At 42.5% G+C, this 24,331-nt stretch overlaps 1 protein-coding gene and 1 long non-coding RNA gene across 2 annotated transcripts in view; one reads left to right on the forward strand and one right to left on the reverse strand.

Moving 5' to 3' along the window:
- Positions 1–24,331, forward strand: part of PTPRG (protein tyrosine phosphatase, receptor type G) — a 405,524-nt gene that overhangs the window by 310,752 nt on the left and 70,441 nt on the right. The window contains exons 9-12 of the mRNA XM_027700470.1: positions 9,680–9,864; positions 11,814–11,922; positions 13,622–13,671; positions 16,033–16,828. Of these exons, the coding sequence (XP_027556271.1) occupies positions 9,680–9,864; positions 11,814–11,922; positions 13,622–13,671; positions 16,033–16,828 (1,140 nt within the window). The remainder of the gene's footprint in view (positions 1–9,679; positions 9,865–11,813; positions 11,923–13,621; positions 13,672–16,032; positions 16,829–24,331) is intronic.
- Positions 20,053–22,030, reverse strand: LOC113975889. The gene is made up of 3 exons (XR_003536961.1): positions 21,854–22,030; positions 21,519–21,637; positions 20,053–20,470 (listed from the first exon to the last, which is right to left on the reverse strand). It is a non-coding gene; the product is annotated as an uncharacterized LOC113975889 (long non-coding RNA).

The raw sequence follows: 24,331 nt of genomic DNA on the forward strand, positions 1-24,331 counted from the left end.
AGGCAGATCATCAGGCCTGTAAAATTTAACAAGAGGGCTCACCCGTGTTACAGTACTGATTTATGTAAAGTTTTGGAAAGTTAGAGGTTCTCTGTACAGACATACTAAACAAGGAATGCTTTGTAACATATTAATCAGATATTGTAAGTATCAGTGACAGTGGTAGTGTTTGACTTTTTGCACATGGTCAGCTCTGTTAAAATTGCATCCTTTCTCCTCTGGCCTGTCCTCTGTGGCTCAGGACTGTGTTGCTCTGTTACATCATATATTGTGCTCCTGCAGCTCCTGGGCTGCTTTCAAGCAGCTCTGCTAGAGGGATTGCTAATTATTTACAGCTTTAATAGCATATGTTGCTCTTCAGGGGCAAATAAACAGAATTCTTACATGAAAGTCCATCCAGTTCAACGCTCTAAGTCTGCATGAACCTTACTATTTTCACATGTTGTCCCATCAAGCAGAGGTGTATTTACAAAACATAACCTGCTTCAGTAAATGTGTAGGTGTGGAAACTCAGGAAGAAAAGGTGTTTCATTTCCTTGTTTCAGGAAGTACCCCATGTGCAACAGTACTTGCCTGTTTTATTTTGCTGCTGATTACATCACAAGTTATTTCTTTCTCTTTATGGTTTTTTTTTACACTCAAAAAAACCCCCAACCCACCTTTAACCTTTCTGTCTCATTAAACGTGCTGCAAGCCTTACAACACTTAAACAAGCATCCCATGTGAGGGGCTCTTGACATCGAGTTTTCTTTCACAGATGCCTGATTACTTCCCCAAAGGTGTCTGATTACTCTTTGCTGGAGTCTCAAATGATGCTGTTTCCCATCAGTGGGATTTCGCCTTAGAGTACCATCTGTAATTATGATCCTAGACTAAGTTAAATAATGAGCAGTCATAAATTCACTCCAGTAAAACTTAGCTTTGGACTCTAAATTAACAGCTGGGACATTTCTCTAGTAGTGCCCAGGTGGTGATTTTCCTTACTGTTCTTTTTGTTATACACAGTTTGGAAGGCCTTTTAACTTAATGCTACTAAAACATGATAGAAGATATTTGGATTTTCCCTCCTGCATGCTTTGTGTTGGAGACATGGCTCAGGCCATCGACCTGCAGCCAAAGGAACTGCACTGTTCAAGCAAAGCAGTTTAGTTCTTACTCACTGTTTCATGGCTCCTGATGTCAGAAGTGAAACTACAGCCACCTGCCAAGGTATTGCCTTTTCTGCACAGCGTTGGAGTGCACCTCCCAGGCAGCAGCATCTGAAGTTCTGGAGATTCAGTGCACTGACATCATCACTTTGAGGCAGATAATTTAAAGCATCAGCAGTAGGGTTTCTGAATGAGAACAAGTTATTTGTCTCATTTATAGCCTCTGTTATTACTCCCAGTAATTTGTTTTTGCTTTCTAAATGCCCATGTTTTATAAGAACTCTCTCAAAACAACTTTTCAGTCTCTTCATGCCCTCGGGGTCTCTCTGGGAATCCAAAAAGAGTGTTAGGCAGAAAAGTTCTACTCTTGCAGAATGTCGTTTATGTATTTTAGTCAAACCTAAATTACTACAAAATACACTGTAGTAATAGGTGTAATATAACCAAAACAACAACATAGTGAATGTAAATTTTAAATTATAGATTATTGAAAATTTAACTCAGGATGGCTAAAGCAAAATTTAGCTATTTGCTTTCTTTAAATACCTTAGGGCAAATTAAAATCAGCAAGAACCTTTTTTAATTAATTTATGGTACGTTTACCATTAGAGTTGATTCTTCTTGTCCTTTGGAAGAGTCTTGGAAGATTTCTTCATAGATTACCAACCCTTTCCCACTTTCCTTGGATAACTGGACTTTTTCTATTTGCTTTTTGATTTCCTTTTTTATGAAGATTATACTTTCCCAATTCCATCCCCCTTTAATCAGGTCCTCACCCTACTGCAGGGTGCTGGTGCGGATGTATCAATGTCTCATTATTAGGATTTCTGTTCATGTAGCAGCCTGGCTTGGTGTGAAAGGTCATGCTTGAGGGTGGTAACACTGTCCTGCTAATTGCTTGCCCTGCATCTTTGCACTACAGACCTGCCCAGCTGCTGCTGTGCCCCAGTGCTCCAGGTAAATGTACTCGCCTGTAGCTGCAGGAGTCTCTTTTGATGTGCCCCTCAAGTGCCTGCTGAAAGCACGTTTTAGGCAGAAATCAGTGTCCTCCTTCTGCATATTTCATCCCTTCCACCTCATCCGTGTCATGCTCTGCAGCACTGTGTCCTGGTGTGTGCAGCTGTCTTGGAGAACATCATGCAGAAGCGGGAAAGAATGGCTGCTGCCTTCCAGAGAGTTTCAGATCAGCCAGGTGGAACACAAAGCTTTTCAGTAAAAAAACTGATCCATTTTAAGGGGGAGTCAGATGCAAAAAGATGCGATACCTATACCTGACATAGGTTTCATGCTTCCCCTCGCAGTAGCTCTGTTCTGCAGGGTTCTGTTTGCACCTGTAGTAACTTCTGTGTGGTTGTAATGTGAGCAGCACATGTGTCTGTGCCTGAATGTAGTGGACAACTAAAGAACAGATTTATTAATAAGCACTAAATAATCGCTTACACTTCTTTAGAGATTATAAAGGGTCCGAACCAACAGAGCAAGAGAAATTCAGTGTGAAAGTGTGATTTGGGCTCACAGCTGCCACTAAAGCTGGAAGAGCTAAGTACTTGTAAGGGAGCTTGATGATTTATTCCATTTACACCTGCAGGGAATTCCTTTCTGCACTGCCCACCTGCTGGTCCAGCTGTTTGGCCCACAGAAGTACTCACTTTAATTTGAACCATGAGCACCTGCAGCTCATCCTTTGTGTTCAAAAAAGCCTCCAGAAACTATAAAAGGAAAGCTGCTTTCCTGGTCTGATTTTGGGCATCCCACGGACATGTATTGAGATGCTCTACCCACTCTATGGGGTTGTCCTTCCTGTGCTCCCCAGTCTAAAAAACCCTCACCAGAATATTGGAAAGGTCAGCTTGACTAACCTTGACAAGTCTGTGTCTTTCTGGCAGCAAATCCTCCTTTCTCCCTTTTGATGCAGCTTGTGCCACTGAATGTGATCACACGTGTTGCACAGGCACACTGTATAAATAAGTGTACAAGTGTACATTTTAAACACAAGTCACCTCCTGTGTGCATGTGTGCAATATAAACACAAAACTTGCAGGGCAGATCCTTGTCAGACATCAGTTCAGCCCAGTGTGGCATCTGATGGTGCAAGGCTGATCTGCACCCGCTGAGGACTCAAGCCACAGCTGTAGACAGTATTTGTGAAATATATGAAATATTTGGGCTCAAACACAGCGTAGTAAAACACACAGTCCTTGCCTTTCAGTAAAACAGGTTCTGTTGCTGTGATGCCATGGAAACTCAGGTGCTACAAAAAAAGCCATACAGGTATTAATCCAGGTGCTGGTTGTGTGTCCACTTTGAGAAACGGGCCAGCAACAGTGGGGGAAAAACCCAGCTTGCCCAGAGCCTCTCTGTCAGAAGGATCCCATGTGCTCCTTTGCCCATGAGATTATTTCACCAGGCTCATAAAACAAGAGCAGGGTATGTTGGTGTCCCTCACACCTCAAGAAACAGCCTGTCTGTTTGAAGCATAGTGAAAGTTAAGAGCAGGGAAGATAAATAGTCTGTCTCCTAGCTACATTCTGCCTGTGGATTGAAGTAGATCAACACAAATATTTGTGTGTACAGCATGCTCAGGAGCCTGCCAATGCCTGCTGGCAAAGTGCAGGCAAAGGTAAAGGAAAAATGTATGCTTCTCTTTAAAGCAATTATCTTTATATATTAATAATGTCATTTATAAGCACTCTGAGAAGTCAACAATGTACACTGAAGCAAAGCAAAAAAACTGCAAACATTTAGTAAAAAGAGAAGGGGGAAAATGTTGCAAGTATGCCTCTTAGCACTTTCTGATATATTAAAGTCTGTGCTGTCTCTGCATATGATCCTCGTAGTCTATTTGTTATCCTTTGGGAGCAGAGCCCTCACTGAACTCCAGGATTGAATCCGACAGCCCAAAGCATGCTGTTGTTTGTTATGGATCAGTCTCTTCCCAAGCACCTCCACTGAGACACACTAGTTCAAGGTAACTCAATCTGGCCCTGCATCACTTCCCTTACCATGGCACTGAAAGCAAGCATGAGCTTTCTCATTGCAGCATAACCCATATTTTTGCATTGCAGGGTTTATTTGAAGTTTTGAGGATCTAATAATGAGAAAGAATAGATATATGTTTGTATGTGTGTATGTACATATTTGAGAGTACTTCTCATCTCTGTTGGTGGCATTGCTTTTTTCTTGTCTGCAGTCAGGTGCCTGAGGGTGACAGGGCTGAGTGAACTTGGTGCAGTGTTTTGGCAACAGCACAGGCATTGATCACAGTTTTCAGACTTCTCTGAAATCAGCTGGAATACTTGTGGCTGACTTGATGCTCATTACAGAAGCAAGTGGTCCATCTGTCCTGCAGGACTGGCCTTTCCACCTTCCTCCAAGGGCTGGGGCAGAGGGAAAGGAAAGACTCTCTCTTCCTGAAGAGCTTGGCCACCAACTTGTTTGCCCTTTTAGGGAAGAAAGGCATGAAACCCCCATACTGACCTCTCTTTCTCTTCTCCTGAGTGCGTGGGAAGAAATCCCCCATCTACCTTCCTCTGTGCTCTTCCTTTGTGAGAGAGAAACACTGTTCCCTGCCATTCATCCCATGTACATCCAGATCGGTGAGAAAAAGAAGTGAGGCCTCACTCACGTTAGGTCCAGGAGCTGCCTCCCAGAGCAAGCCCCTTGTCCCAGTCTCTTACCTACCACTGAGCAGCCCCAAGCCAGTAACGTGCTCTGGGCACATCCTGATGCCGGTGTTTCTTCCCTCCACGTAGGAATTGCCTTAGAAGATCCGTGTCCATCTCGCAATGAGCAATTCAGGACTTCACTGGCACGTTGCTTTTCTGTGCCAAAAATTGTCAGGGCTTCATCACACAACGTGTATCCCACGGCACCAAGGAGAGGAACGGCAATTTTGCATTGCTGAGACATTCAGCGGGAGGGAGAGTGGGATTTTCCAAAGGAGGGCAGAGCACAGCTAGAAATAACTGCCTTTAAAGTGGTGACATTTTTATGCATGGGAGAGCTAACTTAGAACATTTTTAGAGGTTTTTATAAATCCCGCTGAGCCCAGTGCAACTGGATTCATCATATGAGGCACCTGTTTTACAGGGAGGAGGTATACAAGCAATAACCGACTATACAGTTTTTGCACTCTCTCAAAGTTTCCCTAAATAGCTCTTTTCATAACCACAGGTAGGATATGCAGAAAGCATGATGAAACCCAGAAAGTTTGGCTGGTTTTACATTTCTCTCTTTGCAAGAGAAATGTAGGCTGCTTTTAAAGAATAATACTAACAAAAAAAGCTGTAATGTTCTCTTACATGCCCTTTCTGCGTTCATGGGCGTGTCTTAATATCAGCAATTAAGTTTTGCAAAACAATAAGCCCCCTTTTTGTCTTTCAGCTCTCTGAAATGGAGCTGCCAGGAGCTTTTGGATTAAGCTTTATCAGGCTTCAGTTAGGAAAGCCTCATGGAGGTTACGTAGCCAAATACAACATACAAATCAAATTATGGGAGAGATGAATGCAGAGTTGTTAAATTAATTTTGTTTGTTCCAGCCCATTGGAATGTTTTTAACATGAAGAAAATAATTCTCTGCTGTATGGCTGGCCTGCCCAGTGCTTAGGGCTGTATTAGCATGCTGTTTGTCTGCCAGTGGCAAACAGGTTTTCTCCAGGCTTGAGTGAGCCCTGGAAGATGAGGCTGGCCAAAGTGCTGGCTTGCCCCCTGCCTTCCCCAGTGGGCTGATCTGCAGAGCTCCTGGGCAGCCCCACACATGGCCAGCAGCTGGAAGAGCCACTGAGGCTGCCCTTTGTCAGGTCAGAGGGCTTCCTCCAGATGCACCCGCACAACCGTCCCGCCTCTGCAGGACTTTTCCATAAGGCAGGAGCCAGCTTGTTTGCCAGGTTCTCCCAGTTCAGGTCATCTCTGACAGAAAGGTGAGGTGGTTTTTTTCACTCCAAGAGGTCCAGGGCATGTCTCGCTGCCTGCAGTGAGGCATTCCCATGTTTAGTGCCTCCGAGATGTGGCCCTGTAGTCCCAGCCAGGGTTTTCTGCTTCCAAAAGACTTGGCTTGGGGGTCTGCTAGCCCTGGATATAGTGGCTTTGGTATCCTGCTATAGACCTGTGCAGAGCCAGTTCAGGTATCTGCTCAGGATTTCACTACACCACATAGAGATATCCTGAAGTACCCTACAATATTTTGTTATCCCTTAGGATATGAATTTAGAAGAAAGCATTAGTAATATTTTTTTCTAAAATTAGCCAAGATGCTATTTTAGTGTGAAATGATGCTGGTTGTTGAGTTTGGTTCTCTTTTTTTTCTCAAGCAATCATGAATTCACAGGCTTTTTTTGCTTATTAAGCCTGGTTTTATTAAAAAAAAAAAAAAAGGGAAATGAAAAGCTTATGTTTCTCTTTAGTGTGTCCTAATTAAGCTTCTCTCTCCCTGCCCCAACCTCTTCCTCCGTTTCTATCTGTCCTTTAGCTGCAAGTTTTGCAAAATCAGTAGAGGTCCTTTAGTATCTAAAAAAAAAAAAAGGCAGGAAGTCTGTGATTATTTTAATCTTTCAAAAATCCAACGCACAGAGAACATGGAAAGGAAAATTAGATCTCTGGGAAATGCCAGTTGTTTTATAGATGGTCAAATCATTACACTTTTTTCTTGCCTTTCAGACATTGACTGTGTTACTATGTATCACTTTAATTAAATCATCAAATTGAATTACTGGATCAAATGTTTTTTTATTCCATTGTGTCCTAAGCAGGTTTGGTTAAATTAATAAAACCATATGTTTCATTTAAAAAAAAAAATTCTTTTTTGCCCATTCATAAGCTGTTAAAAAAAATGTGGCTGAACAGAAAAGGTCAGTTATTAGTTAATTACATCAAGTGCCTTGGAGTAATTTGAACAAAGTCATACTAAGTCATGAAAATTTTGTAATATTTACTGTGAAACAGCAATATTGTAAATTCAGCCTCATTTTAGCTGGCTGTGAATGAGGCTTGACCTCAGTGAAGTCATTGGGATCACTCGGGTGCTTAGAAGTACTTATGACCTTCTTGGATCAGGGTCAGGGAGGGTCTCTCAACTCTTGAGTTTGTGAGTCTCCTGTTTACCCTTGGGAAATACCCACTTCTCTGACTGGCATGAGCTATTCCAAATGTCATGAAAGCCAGTGGCATGTGATAGCCCCCTCTCCCTCGAGTGGCTTGGGGTCCTTGTCTGCAAATCAGCTGGCCAGCCATCATTCAGAGGGCTATTGCAATTAAGGTAGATCTCTCTGTCTCTCGGGAAGGTTCCCTGCTTGAATTATTTCTAAAACAATTTGTTGCATGATTACTTTAAATATATAAATCTCTGCATGTCCTCCTGGAGGACAAGGACTGGATAAGGGTTTTAGGTCTGGGTAGTCCTTCACCTGGGCTCCTATCACTGATGGGATTTGATTAGGTGGAGTGATAAAGGCTGGCCTGGCATTTTGAAGTGTAATTCTGTGATGACAAAGGGCGTCAAAGGGGGCAGTTATGATTTATTGGTGCAGTTATCAATAAACAGTGATGTCAGTGAGAATTGATCTGACTATCTCAGTGGAAAGAGGTGAGCATGGAGAGGCATACCAAGGATCAGAAAGCTCCCTGAATAGTGATAACAGCAACTGCTTTCAGCTGTGCCCTCTTGTCCAGGTCCTGGCCACCTTCACACCGTGCTCTGCAGCATCCTGGCTCTGTGGGCTCCCTGCAGAGACCAGGAGGGAGCCAGAGGGAAGGTGTCTGCAGGCAGCAGACCATGGTCTGGCTTCTGGCTTTGTGGCATTGACAGGAGAATGCTGTTTTGATCCCTTCAACTCTGTGTAAATAGAAACTCATAAAGGTTTTCTCAACAGTTTGAGGTACTGTAGGGCTTGTTTGCTTTGCTGGATCATCCTTCTCAGTTGAGCAGAAGGATCTACTGCAAAACCGCAGGATTGTCGCCCCTCATGGCAAGAGCAAACGTCAAAGATCTTTCCTTTCCAAAGAGTATTTCTGCAATTTTCATTGTCTGGTTCAGGCTAGCTACAAATGTGAGCTATAAGTGCACAAATGCATTTCGCAGATTTTTTTCTATTGTACTAGTAGTATTGGTGTTTAAAGCATTTAATCATTTAAGAACTGTAGCTGTTTCAGTAATGTAACAGCAGAGCTGCATGACCAACCTGCAAGTCCAGGCATAGGAATAGACATTTCTCCCCTTCAGTGCTGCCAGGACTCTTTAGAAGTGAAATAATGGCCAAATATACACGCAGTCACATACCTGCAGAGTGCAAACAAGCTCAGTGTGTTGGCTTGAAATGGAAAAGTCACATAGGGAAAAATAATTCTGCAAACAGTGTCAGCCTGATGGGCTGGGTGACACTTTGCCTTTCCCTGGCAGAAGAGATCATTTCCTTTGCCACGGCACATGTGTTTAGGTATCACTTCAAGTGATTTTTTCTTGGTTCAGAGTTTATATTGGGAAAAAGAATGTGAGAATCTGCCCTGAATTGGGTATTTTAAACGTGATTTTTAAAGCTTGGAAAAAAAATCTCAACTCTTTATAGCTGGGAAGGGGATGATGTATTTTTCCCGTAGCATGTGAGTGCCATCTAGTGTTGTGCATCCCCACCCGGACCCTTCCATGGCAACACCTTGAAAAGTGGTTTTTGTTTCAGCGGCTGTGAGGGGGCTGTGCACACCCCACTCCTTGAGTGGATGGGCTGGGTTTGCACTTGGGCTTGGTCTCCCCCGCAGAAGTTTTGGGTTTGGTGCTGCTGCAAGCAGAAGCTGTGTTTTTCCCACTGGTTAAGCTGTTCCAGTGTTGATGTCCCCACTGACTTAAGTGTGGGTGAGAAGTGACTTGTGTCCTCACGCCGCAGGCAGGGTTAGGAAGGCAGGGCTTTCGGAGGCTGGCTGGGGGTTCCTCCCCTGCTTGGAGGAGATGCCCAAGGCCATCAAGAACCACTCTTTCCTGTGCTAGCAATATATTACTGGCAAACAGTTGAGCATCTCTGAAGGAAAATATATAGAAAGAGGAGTATAAAATAACTTCTGTCATATGTACAAATGTACTAGGTTAAGAGGAAAATACTTACTGATCCAACAGTGTTACATTTTCAGAGGTCTCAACTCTTTCCAGGGCCAGCAGAGTACACTGGGGTATTAACCCCTCACAGCAGGAGTGCATGGATGAGGGAAGCTGTGGATCAGGTCAACTGCACATCTTAATGTTCCAGTGTAGAGCTCTTAAGTCACGAAGTTAAAGTGTATGTACAATGTCAGGACTGAAAATAAGTCGAGAACTAAGCAACTTGCCTGCAGAGAATGGATTCTCTCACTCACTTTACTCAGGAGAGCAGAAAGCATCTGCAGGTGGTATTAAATCCCATGGTCTCAGTGGATTGCAGTCTGAGCTGTTACTGTAGGCAAGGGCATTAAAGAAAAAAACCTGGCTCTTAGGCCGAGGCACAGTTCATCCTGTTTGTTTTCTCTTGGTTATTTAGGAGAGTTTCATCTTTTTTCCTTCTGTGTTTCAGCTTGCAGCACTCCTCCAGTGAACATGAAAGTGCAGCCTGTGAACAGGACAGCGTTACTGGTAACCTGGAACCAACCAGAAACCATCTACCACCCTCCAATCATGAACTACATGATCTCATATAGCTGGGCTAAAAATGAAGATGAAAAGGAGAAGACTTTCACCAAGGACAGTGACAAGGACCTGGTAAAAGCACAGCATCAAACCCAGACATATGTATCAAGCTATGCTTATATTGTTATTTTCTTGGTAGAAGGAGGTAGAGGAGGAAAGCAGTTGTTGCCTTATAGACAGGATAGTGTTTGACTTGCAATGAATTGCTATTTAAATGTTCAGCATTAGTTGAACGTTGCTGAACAGGCTACCCCAAACACTGGACTGTGTATTTATAGTTTATGTGAGTGCATAAAGGACTAAATCTGCAGACACTTTTTCATATACTGTTGCTGAGAAGCACCTGGCTCAGGAAATGTTTAGGCTCTGAATATTACAGATTTTTGCATTAAAAGTCCAGTCCCCCCAAAATCTGTTCCTGGGCTCAGGCTTTTTACTGTGCATAGCCCCTTGCAGTCTTTGGAGCAGTTTATGGCAATAAGGGCTGCCAGAGGCAGGAATGCATAGTCAGGGCTAGAAGATTATTGTGGAGTGGCCCTGTACAAGCACTGCCTACATCTGGCAGCATGAGAAAAAGAGGGAAGAGCAAGACAGTTCCAGCACAGATGGAAACACTGCTCTATCTCCTCCATTTAGGATTTCATCTGCTTGTCATTCTTGTCTAAGTGGAAGCAAGTATTGTACTGGTCCTTAACATTCTCTGCATATAAAATCAAAGTGACATATTCAGGTTTGAAAGGCCTCCATTTATTGTTAATCAAAGAAAGCCTCTAGAATAATGAAATCAGTAATTGTATATGCACATGAAAAATGCAACAGCACAGTGTTATTCCTAATGACTGTTACCATTTTTTTTTCAAATACACAGTCCTCTGGGCCCATTCAATCAGTTATACAATAATACTTCTCTTATTCCCTTAGATGAAGATTCTTTTACTTCATTTCCATTTATATTTTCAATTTCCCCACTAGACATTGTTATCTGGGTCACATTAGGGAACGATCTGCCTCACAAAATCAGAAAGGAACCTATTGAAAGACACCCAAGGTTATGATGTATTGTAACCTCTCTCTTGCCTTAATTTCACACTCTTAAGGGACATTTTTTTTATCAGGTATAAGGAGGAAAGCCTTAATCAGCAAAAATGAGGTTTGCACCATGAAAGCATCCTGTTTTATATAAAAGAAATAATTAAAAGTGCAGGGGATGTGATGGAGTGATAGCTTGGAAATAAATTGCAGTGAGACCCTGTGCTGTTCAGCAGAGCTTGGAGGTTAAGAAAGCAATGACAGCTTAGTCTGTTTTAGGGGCAAGAGAAGAAGGAAACCCTTTTTCGGAGGAAAGTGCAATTTGTTTTCAGTGCTCTGGCAGATACAGTTGGGCTGTCCCATCTTGAATCAGAGCTAGGCAGTGTTTAGGTAAGGACATCACGGGTATTTCAAGTGACCCACACAGCTACTGCTGTGAACTGATGTGATTGTGAACTAAGGCAATACAAAAGAGTTTCTGGAAAGCATCAGAGCAGTCTCTCAGGTCTAGGAGTAAGCAGGGATATCCCAGCCCCGGGTGCTGAGCCATCATGTTGTACAGTACACCAGCATCAGATTGCCATAGCCAGTTTGTTGCAAAATAAAGTTAGTTTGAACATGCAGTGACTTTTCTGGGCTTATCCCATGTTTGGACATGGATCTCCACCTATAAAAATCTTATTTTAATTCCTGTAAGGTTGAATGATTTGAACTTTAAGTTTTTCTGAGGAAAGCAGAGACTTTCAGGCATGAAGACTGTCATGAGAATAGATGTGGGACATGTTCATTTCTTTCTCTTGGGCAGAGTCTGGGTGCATCCCTTTGGCCTTGGGCCATGCCCAGGGGACCAGTGAATATTTTTGTTTAGAAATACAGTTTGTCTTACGTGGCATAAATGTCCTGTGTTAGCACAATGCTTTATATATTTCAAACTGATCGTGGACAGTACTGTGGGGGTAAAAAACTGAATAATATCTATTTTTTTTAAACAGAAGGCCATCATTAGCCATGTCTCACCTGACATCCTTTATCTGTTCAGAGTTCAAGCAGTTTGCCGAAATGAAATGCGTAGTGACTTTAGCCAGACTATGCTCTTTCAAGGTAACAAAACCACATACCTATTTTTATATTAAACTATTGTTTGTTTCATATTTTCTTTTCACAGTGCAATATGGTGTGAAATGATTTCAGAAGATGTTTGAGTGCATGTAGACAATACTAATTTCAGATTAGTGGCCAGTGACTTAATCTGAATCGCATTTCTAGTGATGAGTGTTTGTCTACACCTCTCTGCTGGCAGGGTTTGTCAGGTTTTAGGAGAATTCAGAGCTTTTCTTGGTGCTAGTTTTCTCAAACAAATTCATCAGAGACTGCTTATACATCAGAGGCACAGCTATAGCAGAATGTGAGTCTGATCGGTGTCTGTTTTATGTAAAGAGGAAAGGAGATCAGTCCTACCTTGACAACCACACGTGGAGACACTCAGGTTTTACCATGCATACAACCTCAGTGATTTCCAAAACATACATATTTAAAGGAAATCAAAAGTACTAGATGCTAAGCTGTCCTTTGTCATGAATTTCCTTTTAAGTTTATTGGAGAAATCTGGTAGTGCTGAGATTTGGTAGAAGAACTTGAAGTTTTAAGAGCTTTTTTAAGTGCTGAAGTTTTGCTCCTTCCTGGGAATTTACCTCTGCTGAGAGCATTCCCTCCCACTCCAGCTTATGGATACATAAATCCTGTAATGGGCAACAGAAGAATAAAACAAGTGGAGAGTTAAACATTTAAATCTTTAAGATGAAGAAAGGAGCTGTCACTTGGATCTGATGCTGTATAGGGAACAAAATAATAGCAATGTTTTTCTGTGTCATTTTTGGAAAATTGAGGGTGGGGTGAGTTAATCCTACTCTGTTAGTGCGTAGTATCTGAAGGATATGAAGCTGTGGACACAGTTTACTTCTGTAGTGGTGTCCTGCCACAGTGTTATCAGCATTGCAGGGACAGCAGGGGTCAGACAAGAAGTGTCCTATCCAACCCACATCTCATATGCAGCTTGCTGTTCTCAGTACCTCAGCACAGTGTTTTGGACTTGACTATAAGTGCCAGGCAGAAGTCAGAAACTGGTATGTTGCTGATTATGACCTCATTCAGCAGATGACAGAATGGAAAAATTCTTTGAAATTTGACCATGATACCTGTTTAATCACAGTTAGGAGTAAGGCATTACTGACAGCTTTGTTGGATATTCTTGGGGCACTCTAGCCCAGTTCTAGCCCAGTGTTCAAAGCAGTGGAAGTGATTCACGCATCTGCAATGGGAGTAGATGACGTGATTCCTTCCATGTGTCCCCAGAAAGGATCTGCTGATCTAATCTCTGGCTGTACCCAAGATCTAGAAAATTAATCCACTTGAGCTTTCAAAATATTATTCAGAGCTTGATCATGGTTGTAGTTGAGATATATAGCAATAAATAATAAGGACAGAAAAAACTATTATCATCAGCTACTCTCACTTCCTGTGTAAGTCAGGATGTTTCATCCAGTTTGAGATTGAAGGACAGAGTGTGTTTTCTGACAGTGCACTTAAACTGGCACTGCTGGGCCTGAATGAAAGTCAAGCAAGTCTGTCTTTAGGCACATGTACAAAGTAAGGTGAGTAATGCCAAACGAGCTGAGTAGCTTTTGCTCCAAACTGAGACCTGCATCCATATTTTGCAGCAGCATGTTCACCAATTGCTCAGCAGTTGTATCACTGCCTCCCTTCCCAACCTGCTGACACGCTGCTCTTCTTCCTCCCTCAGCTAACACCACTCGAATTTTCGAGGGGACCAGAATTGTGAAGACAGGAGTGGTAAGTCGTGGATTTGGGGAGCTGGGATTTGGGGACATTCCCACCAGGTGGCAGCACGGTGTTGGAAATCTGCGGCAGGACCCAGCTTTCCTGGGGAGGGGGGTGTTCAGACCCACCACAGAAGGATTTATAACATACAATATATTTCCAATATGAAATATTGCAAGGGGTTTGGTTTTCTGGCTTCATGCTCTGTGAGGCTTTGACTACTGAAGAATCGAGTGTTAAAAAAAATCTTCCCAAATCTATATTCAACCCTTTTAGAGGGGATTTGTAATCTTAAGGATGACTGTGGAAATAAATTTAATTTTTTATTAACTGTATGACCAGAAGTATATGCACCAGGAATAAGGCCTCACACACAACATCTTTACTCTTCCAGTGCTCTAAGGATACCTGTTATTGTGTGAATAAAGCCTCAACAATCTCTTTGTTTGAATTTTAATTCACAAGGCAACTTTTGTGTTCCAGAATCAGAAATGTTGGTACATTTACAGTAAAACTGGAATACACTGTTTCAGTTTTGAAAGCATCTTATGAGTTTATTTAACATAAACTATCCATAACCTAAATTTCTTGGCATTCGGTGTACTGAATTGTTCAGTCAAATTTATGGACTGGATTCATACTATTGAATTTACTCTAAGTACATTGCTTCTGGTTTTATTCTGTTCCAGCTTGATATGCTCCCTAGTAAGCAAATAACACATACAAAGCTTGCATTTGAATGATTAATGTTTGTTTAATGATGTATAGAGGTATTCTAGACATATAAAATCTGCTGTCAAATTTTAATACTCAGTCCAGCTTTGAGACTGTTCATGCCAGTGAAAAGCAAATCTCACAGTGCCTGAGGGATTCACATTGATAAGTATCTGAAAGTTTAGATGCTTATTTAAAGTTTTGCCTTGAAATCTCTAAAGCACAGCTTTTCATCTGAGATCTCAGGTTCTCTGTGATTGCAGCTGGTCAAAAATAATGTGAGAAAGCAGCCTTTCTTGGTTTGCTGCAGCATTTCAATTACATGGCCTGACTGAACCTGGGAATTGCAGAGAGATGCAGAAATACTGTGAAGTTATACATTTCAGTTTCAAAGACAAACATTTTACTTTTTTTAAAAATGTTCAGTAGCACCTATTTAACCCTTGTTTGTACTCATCTGGTGTGTACCTTTCCAGCTACTGGTCCTCCCAGTCATGAATTCTGTAACGTGAGACACTTTTCAGTAAATCAGAGAGGGTGGTTGTCCAGGCAGAACTGCTGGCTCAGCTCTTCCACAGAATTATTCCTTGTGTTTAGTCAATTCACTTCAGTGTCTTTTTCCACATGTAATTCAGGAAGGGGAATTACTAGGTCCTTATGTATAGACCACGGTTTAGTTCTTTATTTATATACCAGGGGGTTTTGTTTCCAGTAGAGCACACATGTGTGCACAGAGACCTGCATGCAAGCATGTGTGCAGTGGGTTGACATTAGAATAACAGTGGCAGGGTGCAGAGGATGCGAAGTCCATAGCTCATTCCCTGCTTCCTCTCAGCTCCCTGAGGGAAGTGGGCAGTGTCAGGCCTGGCTTTGGGTTGCTGCTGGTGACCAGGGAGAGTCCTGTGGTTATAGAAAACTGAGTCTATACATGAGTGACGCAGCCTGGTGGTCCTGCCAGAGGTAGTGGTGGCTTGCTGAAGGGCTCTCCAAGTGCTTCACGACTGCCCAGCTGGCCATGCTGCTGGTCTTTTCTAATGAGTGATGCCTCACTGCACCAGTCCTTAGGAGAATAATGCTGATGGGTAAATTAATTAAATAAAAATAGTACCATTGGAGGGCCTCACAATGTGTGTGGGAAGAGCCAGAGTTCCTTGTCAGAACAGACCCACCAGCCACGGATGCTCGCGTTGGCAGCGCAGCCATTATTTTGAGACAGCCCTTATGTAATACTGTATTTTTAAACTTCTGTATTCTGAGGATTAAAGCACTATGAGTAATGCAGCTAAACTCATTAAACTCCTTTACATTCTCCTCACCCCGAGAGGAAACGTTACTCACAAGTCAACGGTGACGTGGGTGGAGAAGGTCCCGATGTAAAATAAAGATAAGGATAAAGAGGGTTTTGATGATGGTGTGGTGAATTCAGGGAGGTTTCTTCCCTTTGTGGTTTGCTGGTAGCTCTGTGGCTTGTCCTGTCCTGGCTCAGCCCTGCATCCAGCTGGTGGGAGTCTTTGGCTTTAAGAGAACAGCAACCAGAATGGCACATGTGTTGAAAGGGAGGGAAATGCAAAAGAAAAATGACTCCAGGTAGGATGTTGGGCCCCTACTGATGCTCTCTGCTGTGTTTTCTTCCCCTCTGCTGCTGGTGACCTCCTCAAGCCCACGGCATCTCCTGCCTCCTCAGCTGACATGGCTCCCATCAGCTCTGGCTCCTCCACCTGGACCTCCTCGGGGCTCCCCTTCTCCTTCGTGTCCATGGCCACAGGGATGGGGCCTTCCTCCAGCGGCAGCCAGGCCACCGTGGCCTCAGTGGTGACCAGCACCTTGCTGGCAGGGCTGGGCTTCAGTGGTGGTGGCATCTCCTCCTTCCCCAGCAGCGTCTGGCCCACCCGGCTGCCCACGGCAGCCGCCCCCAGCAAACAGGCGGGACGGCCCGTGGTGGCCACCACCGAGGCCGCTGCTGCCTCCCCGGGGCCGGAGCGGGACTCGGCACTGGCCAAGGATGGCGAGGGAGCTGAGGAGGGGGAGAAGGATGAAAAGAGTGAAAGTGAGGATGGGGAGCGGGAGCACGAGGAAGAGGAAGAAAAGGATGCTGAAAAGAAGGAGAGAGCCAGGGCGACGGCAGCCGCGGAGCCACGCAACAGCACAGAGCCCAGCGTGGCCGTGGCTTCCCCCAACCGGACTGCTGAGGAAGAAGGAAATAAAACCATATCGGGTGAAGAGCCAAACCAAAACGTTGCCCCTGCGGCTGGAGGTCCCGAGGAGGAGAGCTTGGATGAAGCCAACACTCAGCCCCAGCCGCTCCCTTCCACCCAAGTGCCACCAGCGTTCACCGATGAACTGTACCCGGGCAAGATCCCAAGAAGACCAGAGACTACAAGAAAACCTCCTCCAAAGGAGGACAGGTTTCCAGAGGAATACCCCTCAGATAACAAATTCATCACCATTAATCCAGGTGAGTGACCTCCAGGGAAAACTTGTTTTACCAGCATAAGAGTGTTGGAAAATGACACAATTCAAATTCCTTACTGATTTCCAGGAGATACAACATTTCTGTGGTGCTTGACTTCATCCAGTGGGCAGGTTGTCACAGGACTCAATCCTCAAATTGTTACTGGTGGGGAGCAGAGGGGGAAGGAACATCCTTTTCTTTTATCAGGACAGATTCATGGTCCTTGTAACTTACCACAAGAGAAAATTTGCAAAAATGTTAACTCCCAACATGCTGCATCAAGAATTTTGTTTAAAAGAAAAAGGGAGAGGAATGCAGTGAACCATAGCTGTGAAATTAATTTGGAAGATTGGCTGCTGTGCCAAAGTGGTGTTTCGTGGGATGTTTGCTATATATGCTGCAAGCTAATTTATTTTATCTGCAGGATTCTCCCTGATTGGGCTTTGAGATATTCTCCCAAATATGGGAACATTGCTGCTTTATTTCTCATTGCAAAACCTACATGCTCTGATCTTCCAAAACAAGGCACCTTCTGCACTGGAGTTACCTTCTTTTTTTTCCTGTGGGAAGGACAAATCTTAGCCAGGCAGAGTTCACATATTTTCTGTTTGTCCTGATGAGAATTACCAGTGCTCCTGTACACACCAACTCTGGGTGTATGTACCAACTCCACAGTATATACACAGCAAATACAACCTTTTGGAAGCCTGCCCAGGTGATCTGCATGTGCACCAAGCCCAGTGTGGTCCAGGTTTGCTGCACAGGCCTATGCAAACAGGTATCTCATGGTGCTACCAATGTGTGGAATGTCCACACATGTTTCTGCTCAGGGAGCTCCAGGCACTGGTGAGGAAAACTGCAAGGAGCAAATGGAGTACATATGTGTGGATTTATTTGCAGAGTAAGTACTGGGATTTAGATGCGGTGACGAGTTTATATGAGTGATTATGTGTATTACCACAGCATTTATAAGATACTGCTCTTTTTTTGTTTGGGGTGGGTTTTTTTACTGTTATTGTTTATTTTGGTAATGTCAGAGTGTTTTGTAATTTTCTTTTTCCATCAAAGCTACTCTAGAGTACTGTGAAAAAACCTTGCATATTTATTTTTCCCTACACTGATAAACACAAAAATGCAGACATTGTGCACTCAGTTATAGCTCGGAACCAATTTAAAAAACAAAGCTAAATCCAATCTTTAATAACATTTGTTACAGAAATGCTGACCTGACTCTAGCGCTGTGAATCATAACTGTTCTGCAAGAGATCAGATTAACAATGCAAGACAAGAAACCTGCACCCAAATTGTGCTGATATTTTTAAAATACAATGCTGTTTTTCTTACTCCTCAACTGGAAATCTTCAAAGTTCAGTGCTCCCACTGAACATGGTCTGTCAGGAAACTTTCAACCTGCCACTTGCCCTAAACACCTTTCTGTCAGGAAGGAGGGAACTTTGCAATGTTAGGAGTAAGCATTCAGCACCAGTTAGGTTCAAAGCCCAGCAATTCAATCTGCCTGGGTAAACCTGCTTCTGAAATAGTTCTTCCTGCCTTTGGCTTCCCTATTTCTCATGTGCCAGTTTCTTGTATGGCCCAAGTACAATGTCTCTTATATAAGACCTAGAAAGGGCCTCATGGCGTGTTCTCAGCCTAAAAAATTGGAAAAAAAGATGAGTAGTTGGCCTTAATTCTTAGCTTGTGACAAAGAGATTGTTAACAATTCCATAGTGAAGTTAAGATAAAAATATTAAAATCAATGAGATGGGGAAATATTTTTAATATTGCTAAGAAATACCTATTAGTTATTGTGAATTGTATCCCCTTAGTCTGTCTCTTTTTAGCATGCAGAGAACTATTATTGAAAGTGGTTCAGTACAGCTTTGCCTCCTACTAGACAGCCTCTTTTAGAGCTCTGCTCATTTCCAGGCTTGATGGCTTGAAGTCACTGTGCCTGAAGACTACAACAAAGGCAATCAGTTTTGAAAGTACCCTGCAAATTAGGTTTTCCGTACCTATATATGGAGGGAGGATAACTTACTATGATTACTGCGTCTTAAAAAAGTGGCTTCCATATGTAGGAAACAATATCTGAAATTATCAGCACATGTTAGATGGAAAAAAGATAAGTGAGAGTTGCCTGTTTCCTCCAAATTAACCTTAGTTAAATCATAGTTAAACCTCTGGTGACCTACCTGAGATGAGGAGAAGGAGCTGCACCATTTTTCAGCTTCCCAGACAAGCCTCTCCCAGATCCCTCAGTGTCCTGAAGAGGATACTCAACAGCAAAAGGGCTGGGAATTGCTATTCAGAGATGAAGAAGGGTCCATTTGTGCCAGTTTCTTGTAGTAGGGGCTCATTCCCTGTCCATGACCTCCAGGTGGAAAAATTTAGGTTGATCACAAACCTGGTGAGTCCCTCTCCAGACATTGGGAAAGGCTAATTTTCAGTGAGAACATTTTGAGGTGTTATTGGCTCTGGAATGGAGCCTTTCAGTCTGAATCTCTTTGTACCATGGGTGAGGACCTTGTCCTTCAAAGTCTCTTCAGGCAAGTCCTTCTTTTCTTTTTATCTTGAGCCACCAGGCTTTGATAGATTAGGTCTAACTAGCCTGGAATTTGCCCAAATATTTTACTAGATGTGTCCAAATACAGCCTGCCTGGCCTATTGGGAGTGCTGTCCCTGTGAGAAGACACTTGGCAATGCAGGAGAAGGTGCTTTCTTCCAGGCTCGATCTAGGTTACCAAAGACACAGGCTGGTGAATTAGACCAGCACAAAGCCTAAGACTAGTTGATTCAGCTTAACTGTTTTCCACAGTAGTATGGAAATTTTCAATTCATATAGACAGACCTGACCTAGCTCATGCCAGTTGAGTTCAGTGAAACTGCAGCCATAGCAAGACCTCGTCTATGAGAAATGACCTTAAAGGTTTTCCACAACAAGGTAAACCTGAAATCAAGACAAGTGAAGCCAAGAGGGCATTGCCAGAAGTGTCTGAAAGGATTTCTGAGCATCAGGACAGTTAAGAGTGTCAAGACCACTTCCAAAGCGAGCAGAAAGCACCCCTGCAGTTTACTGTGTCTCATTGTGAGGGCGGAAACATTTTTGGATGCATTTTTTCTCCCAGAAAGCAGGTTTTAAAAAGCTGTCAAGGTTTCAAAACTGTTTTTGTGAATAGAAAGTTTAATCATTTTAAAGAGTAGAAAATTGTTTCCTAACAATGTACACTTGTAAAATTAATTATATAGCATCAAATTAGCAGTTGTAAGGAGATAACTAAATGGGGAAGTACTCATGAGTGTGGATGATTAGAGGAGAACAGGGAACTCATGAGAAATTACAGGGAGAGTGCAAGGCCAATTAGTACAGCAAGGCTCATTTTCTTTTAGTGCTTATTTCACACGCACATACACACACCTCTCCTGAGGCCATGTCATTATTTTCCAAATGGCATTGGCCTCTTCTTGTCTGGTGGTATCAGCCAAGGCTGATGATTTTCTTCTGTCACCGAACGCTTGCTTGCATTCTCCTCTTTCATTTTCCTGATCATCCTTTTCTCTGTTTTGGTGCCCACATTAGACTAATTGTACCTTTGATCTGCAACTGTTACACACACAGCTGCTCAGCATTGTCCGTGACTCTGAAACCTGAAAATTAGAAAAACAGCAATTAGAATGATACTGTACCAAGAAAGGGGGCGGGGGAAGGGGGGGAGGAAAGAAAGAAAAAAGCGAGGGAAAACAATGAAAAGCTGGATGATTCAGTTTCATCAGGCTAGAGAAGATACAATCCCATGGAATTTTGGTTGATTGTGCCGGACAGTTAAACAGATCCTTTGTTTTTGACAGAAGATAAAAACTGGGCTGTTGTGGGCAAAATAACAGCTGTCAAGCTGGGGCTTTTGCCTGAGTGGTGAGCTGGATCTGAGAAAAGAAACGTGGATTTGGTTCTTCATCCAAATTTCAGCCAGATCCTCTCATCCCTCAGTTGTCACCCACTTCTTCTGAGTTCCTCCCACAAGGGGGCTTTGTAGAAACAGAGATGATGTGCAGGGTTGAATTTCAAGCCTGGTGTATGCCTTTAACAGAGACTGAATTTTGGTTTTTAGAGCAGTCTTTGCCAGGTCTGAGGTTACAAAAGCCTTTTGGGAATAACCTCATTAAGATAATTAAACATCTGTGTAATTCCTTCTTCTCCATACACAGCAAGGATTATTAAGCCGTATTTTCATGTAGCACTTGAGCCATTTGCACACAGGATCACAGAATGGATAAGGTTGGGAGGGACCACTGAAGTCAGCTAGTCCAGCCTCACTGCTCAAGAAGGGAGCACGTTACTCAGGATTGTGTCCAGATAGCTTTTAAATATCTTCAGAGATTTACATGGCAATTTACAGGAGGAAACAGCAGAATGGCTTGAAAATAAAAGTGAATTATTTGATGTCTGCAAACTATGAGTTTCAGATATAGGATTAAATATGATTGGCATTTGTTTACAAAGCAGTGAAAAGCCATGTTTAGCTGTGCATAGCCTGTAATTGTGAACACTGCAGGAATGCATTTAAAGAAATAGGGAAGAAATAGCTGCACAATGGCATGAGCTTGTATCAAAGGTAATACATTTTTAAAAACCATGATTTTGCCTTTTTATCATTTAATAATATGGCAAATACTATTTTTCAAAATTAATTAATACCTTTGTATAAGTCTATAACTTCATTTACTCAAAGGAAAGATGAGCAAGTTGACTGTCTTTTAAGAGGCCATGTGGTCTGAGGCAGTTCAGCAGCAGGGCTTCACTTTGGTTAATGGTATCTGTAATGGTACAACAAACAGAACTTTGTCCTGACAGTTTGTGCAATGATGAGGAATGATAAAAGTAGATAGGTTATATAGTACAGCTACGGTTGCTTATTATAGCAAGCAGTGTTACTTAAGGGAAATAAACATGTTTCTTTTCTCAGGAACCAATTACCAAGAATTCACAGGAAAAAAAGTACATTTCACAAGTGGTAGAGGCTTCTTTCTTACCTTGACCTTTGTGCAAGAGTTGCACTGCCAGAGCTTCCCTCGCTGCCTGACGCCATCCAATACTCCTGTGCCAGGGCTCATCCATCCAGTGCCTGGGTGAAACTGCTGAATGGGTGGTTCACAGAAGTTACGGATTTTTCCAGACGCAGGAGTAGATTCAGCAGTGCCAGGGCTTGTATCATGTGGGACCTCCTGAAACAGATATGCTGTAATAATTTTTATTCCTTCCTACTGGGATGAATTCCAAGCCAGTAAAAGGCAAACTGAATTAATTCAACGAAGGCATATGCCACTGGAAACTGTTTACATTTCTTAGCAAAAATGGAGTTTCCTAGTCCATTTTTTAAGCTTACCACCACCACCAGCAAGTACAGCTTATGGTGGGCACCATTACAAGGATATGGTGTTTGTTTAAGCTCTCTCAACACGTTATTTAAGCAGTGGAAAACACCTAAGACTTTTTCTTCAAAGTCAGCGCAGGAACTGTGTCTTTTTTTCTGAAGCACATCACTGCTTGGGCATTCCCAACTGGAATTTCAGGACCAGCCATCAGCATGCAGGAATGGCATTTGCTCTTCTGGCACTCAGCATACTGAGCACTTTCTTATCCTCACATCTGTGGTACTGGGAGTTGGCAGGGGCAGATAAGTGTGTTCTCCACAGCAGACTGAGTAAGAGGAGCATCGTGAGCACTGCAGAATTTAATAGTGTGCATTGGGACTCCAGCCCATGCTGTGCTTACAATGGAATTTAATTTTCTTCCCATGCAAACAGAAACATATGTTTTTGTGTTGAAAGATGTGGAGGTGAAACTAAACAGAGTACTGTCCTTGGAGAGAACTGAAAGCAACACCCTAATGGACGTAAGGTGGTGGAACTACTTGGCTCTCCTATGAAGTTTTATTACATTGCATGTTTTTTTACTTTGTCCCTTTTATCATTCTGATTAGTAAGACTTACCTCACAGGCTTACTTTTTTCACGTTGATAAATGATTTGAAATGCACTGGTAAAAACTGATGCCTGAAGACTTATGATTTTGTAAGTTTGGCAAATACAGAGAATAAACCTTTGCTTTAATTTTGGGGGTGATTTTTTCCTTACACTTTCTAGTTAAGGAAATTAGAGATGTTCAATCAAAGTGCGCATTCAGTTCCCCCAAACACCCCTCTTATTAGCACCTCATTTAGGCTGCTCGCTAAAGGGCATTACCTCTATCAGCCTAGTTCTTGAAACTAGAAAGATTTCTTGCTGGGCTTGCAGCAGCCTGCAGCCTTGCTCTGTTTTCAACAGTCAGGCAAAAGCATTTACAATTAACCTTTACTTCCACGTTAGTTGAATTTTACTCCTGCCTACCGAGGAGTATAATCTAAATGCTATTAAAATAGAGTATGACTTCATATTATGTGACATCTGGTGACTTCCAATTATCTGTGTTTTGCCTGCCTATGGTGAAAAGGCAATTACGTTCTTCTGGTAGGATTTGCAGCAGTTTCAGAAGATATGATAATGCAATACTGAACAAGGGCAAGGAATCACGTTGGTGAGGAAAGACTCACATAGGCTAAAAGTAGAAGTCAAGTGTGCATGTTTCAATCCTCAAAATCTGAAGCTGTTTATACTAATCCTTTTCCATTAAGTCCTGTTGGCAGGTATTGATCAGATACTGCCTTTTTGTTAGGAAACATGAATAAGATAGAGAATCCTCTTCTGTATTTTTCTTCTTTCATTCTGTCTAAACCAATTTTTTCATCAAGTCTACACAAATTTGCACAAATTAGGTGTCTTTTGAAATACATTGATACAGCGTCTATGCTCATTGGCTCCAGTACTTGCAGAAGCTCTAGATATTCATCTTCTATATGATACAATCATTTTAATGAGATGTCATGCAAAAAGTGAAGCAGAGTTACTCGGCCAGATCTCAGGATATTGATGAACTTTAATTTCGTTCAAAAGCTGTGGCATAATGATTTCTTCTGTCGGTTACAACACATCCTATTCATTCATTCATCCACCCATCTTGACAATCCATATGCTAAAAAGTGCTTTCGTATGCAGTAACCCACCAGATTGTGACAATTCTGCAAATGATGTGACATGACACCCAACATGTTGAGGATTTTTTATTTTAAGATAGTTACCAAGAAATTTATTTCTGAAGCAAAGTATTACACTGAGCTTTGCAAACAGGGCTGTCCTGTAGTATTGAGAAACAGAGTGCATTTATCTGCAAACACTGATGACGGAGCACAGCGTTTACTTAGTTACCGTGGTGAAATGGCTCAGTGGGGTACTCCACATCTGATAATAGGTGCTTGCACAAAAGAGTCCTAAAAGTGTCTATGAGACCGTAATTACAGGCAGTAGTAAAATCCAAGCCATATGTGGCAATAAACACCATACTTCTGTGCTCTCATGTCTCAGACTGAAGACAAATGGAGTCCCACCCTGCAGTTAGAGGATCTCTGCTCTGTTT

This window comes from Neopelma chrysocephalum, unplaced genomic scaffold, assembly GCF_003984885.1.
Source record: "Neopelma chrysocephalum unplaced genomic scaffold, ASM398488v2 Primary Assembly neopelma1_147, whole genome shotgun sequence".
Taxonomy (NCBI): domain Eukaryota; kingdom Metazoa; phylum Chordata; class Aves; order Passeriformes; family Pipridae; genus Neopelma; species Neopelma chrysocephalum.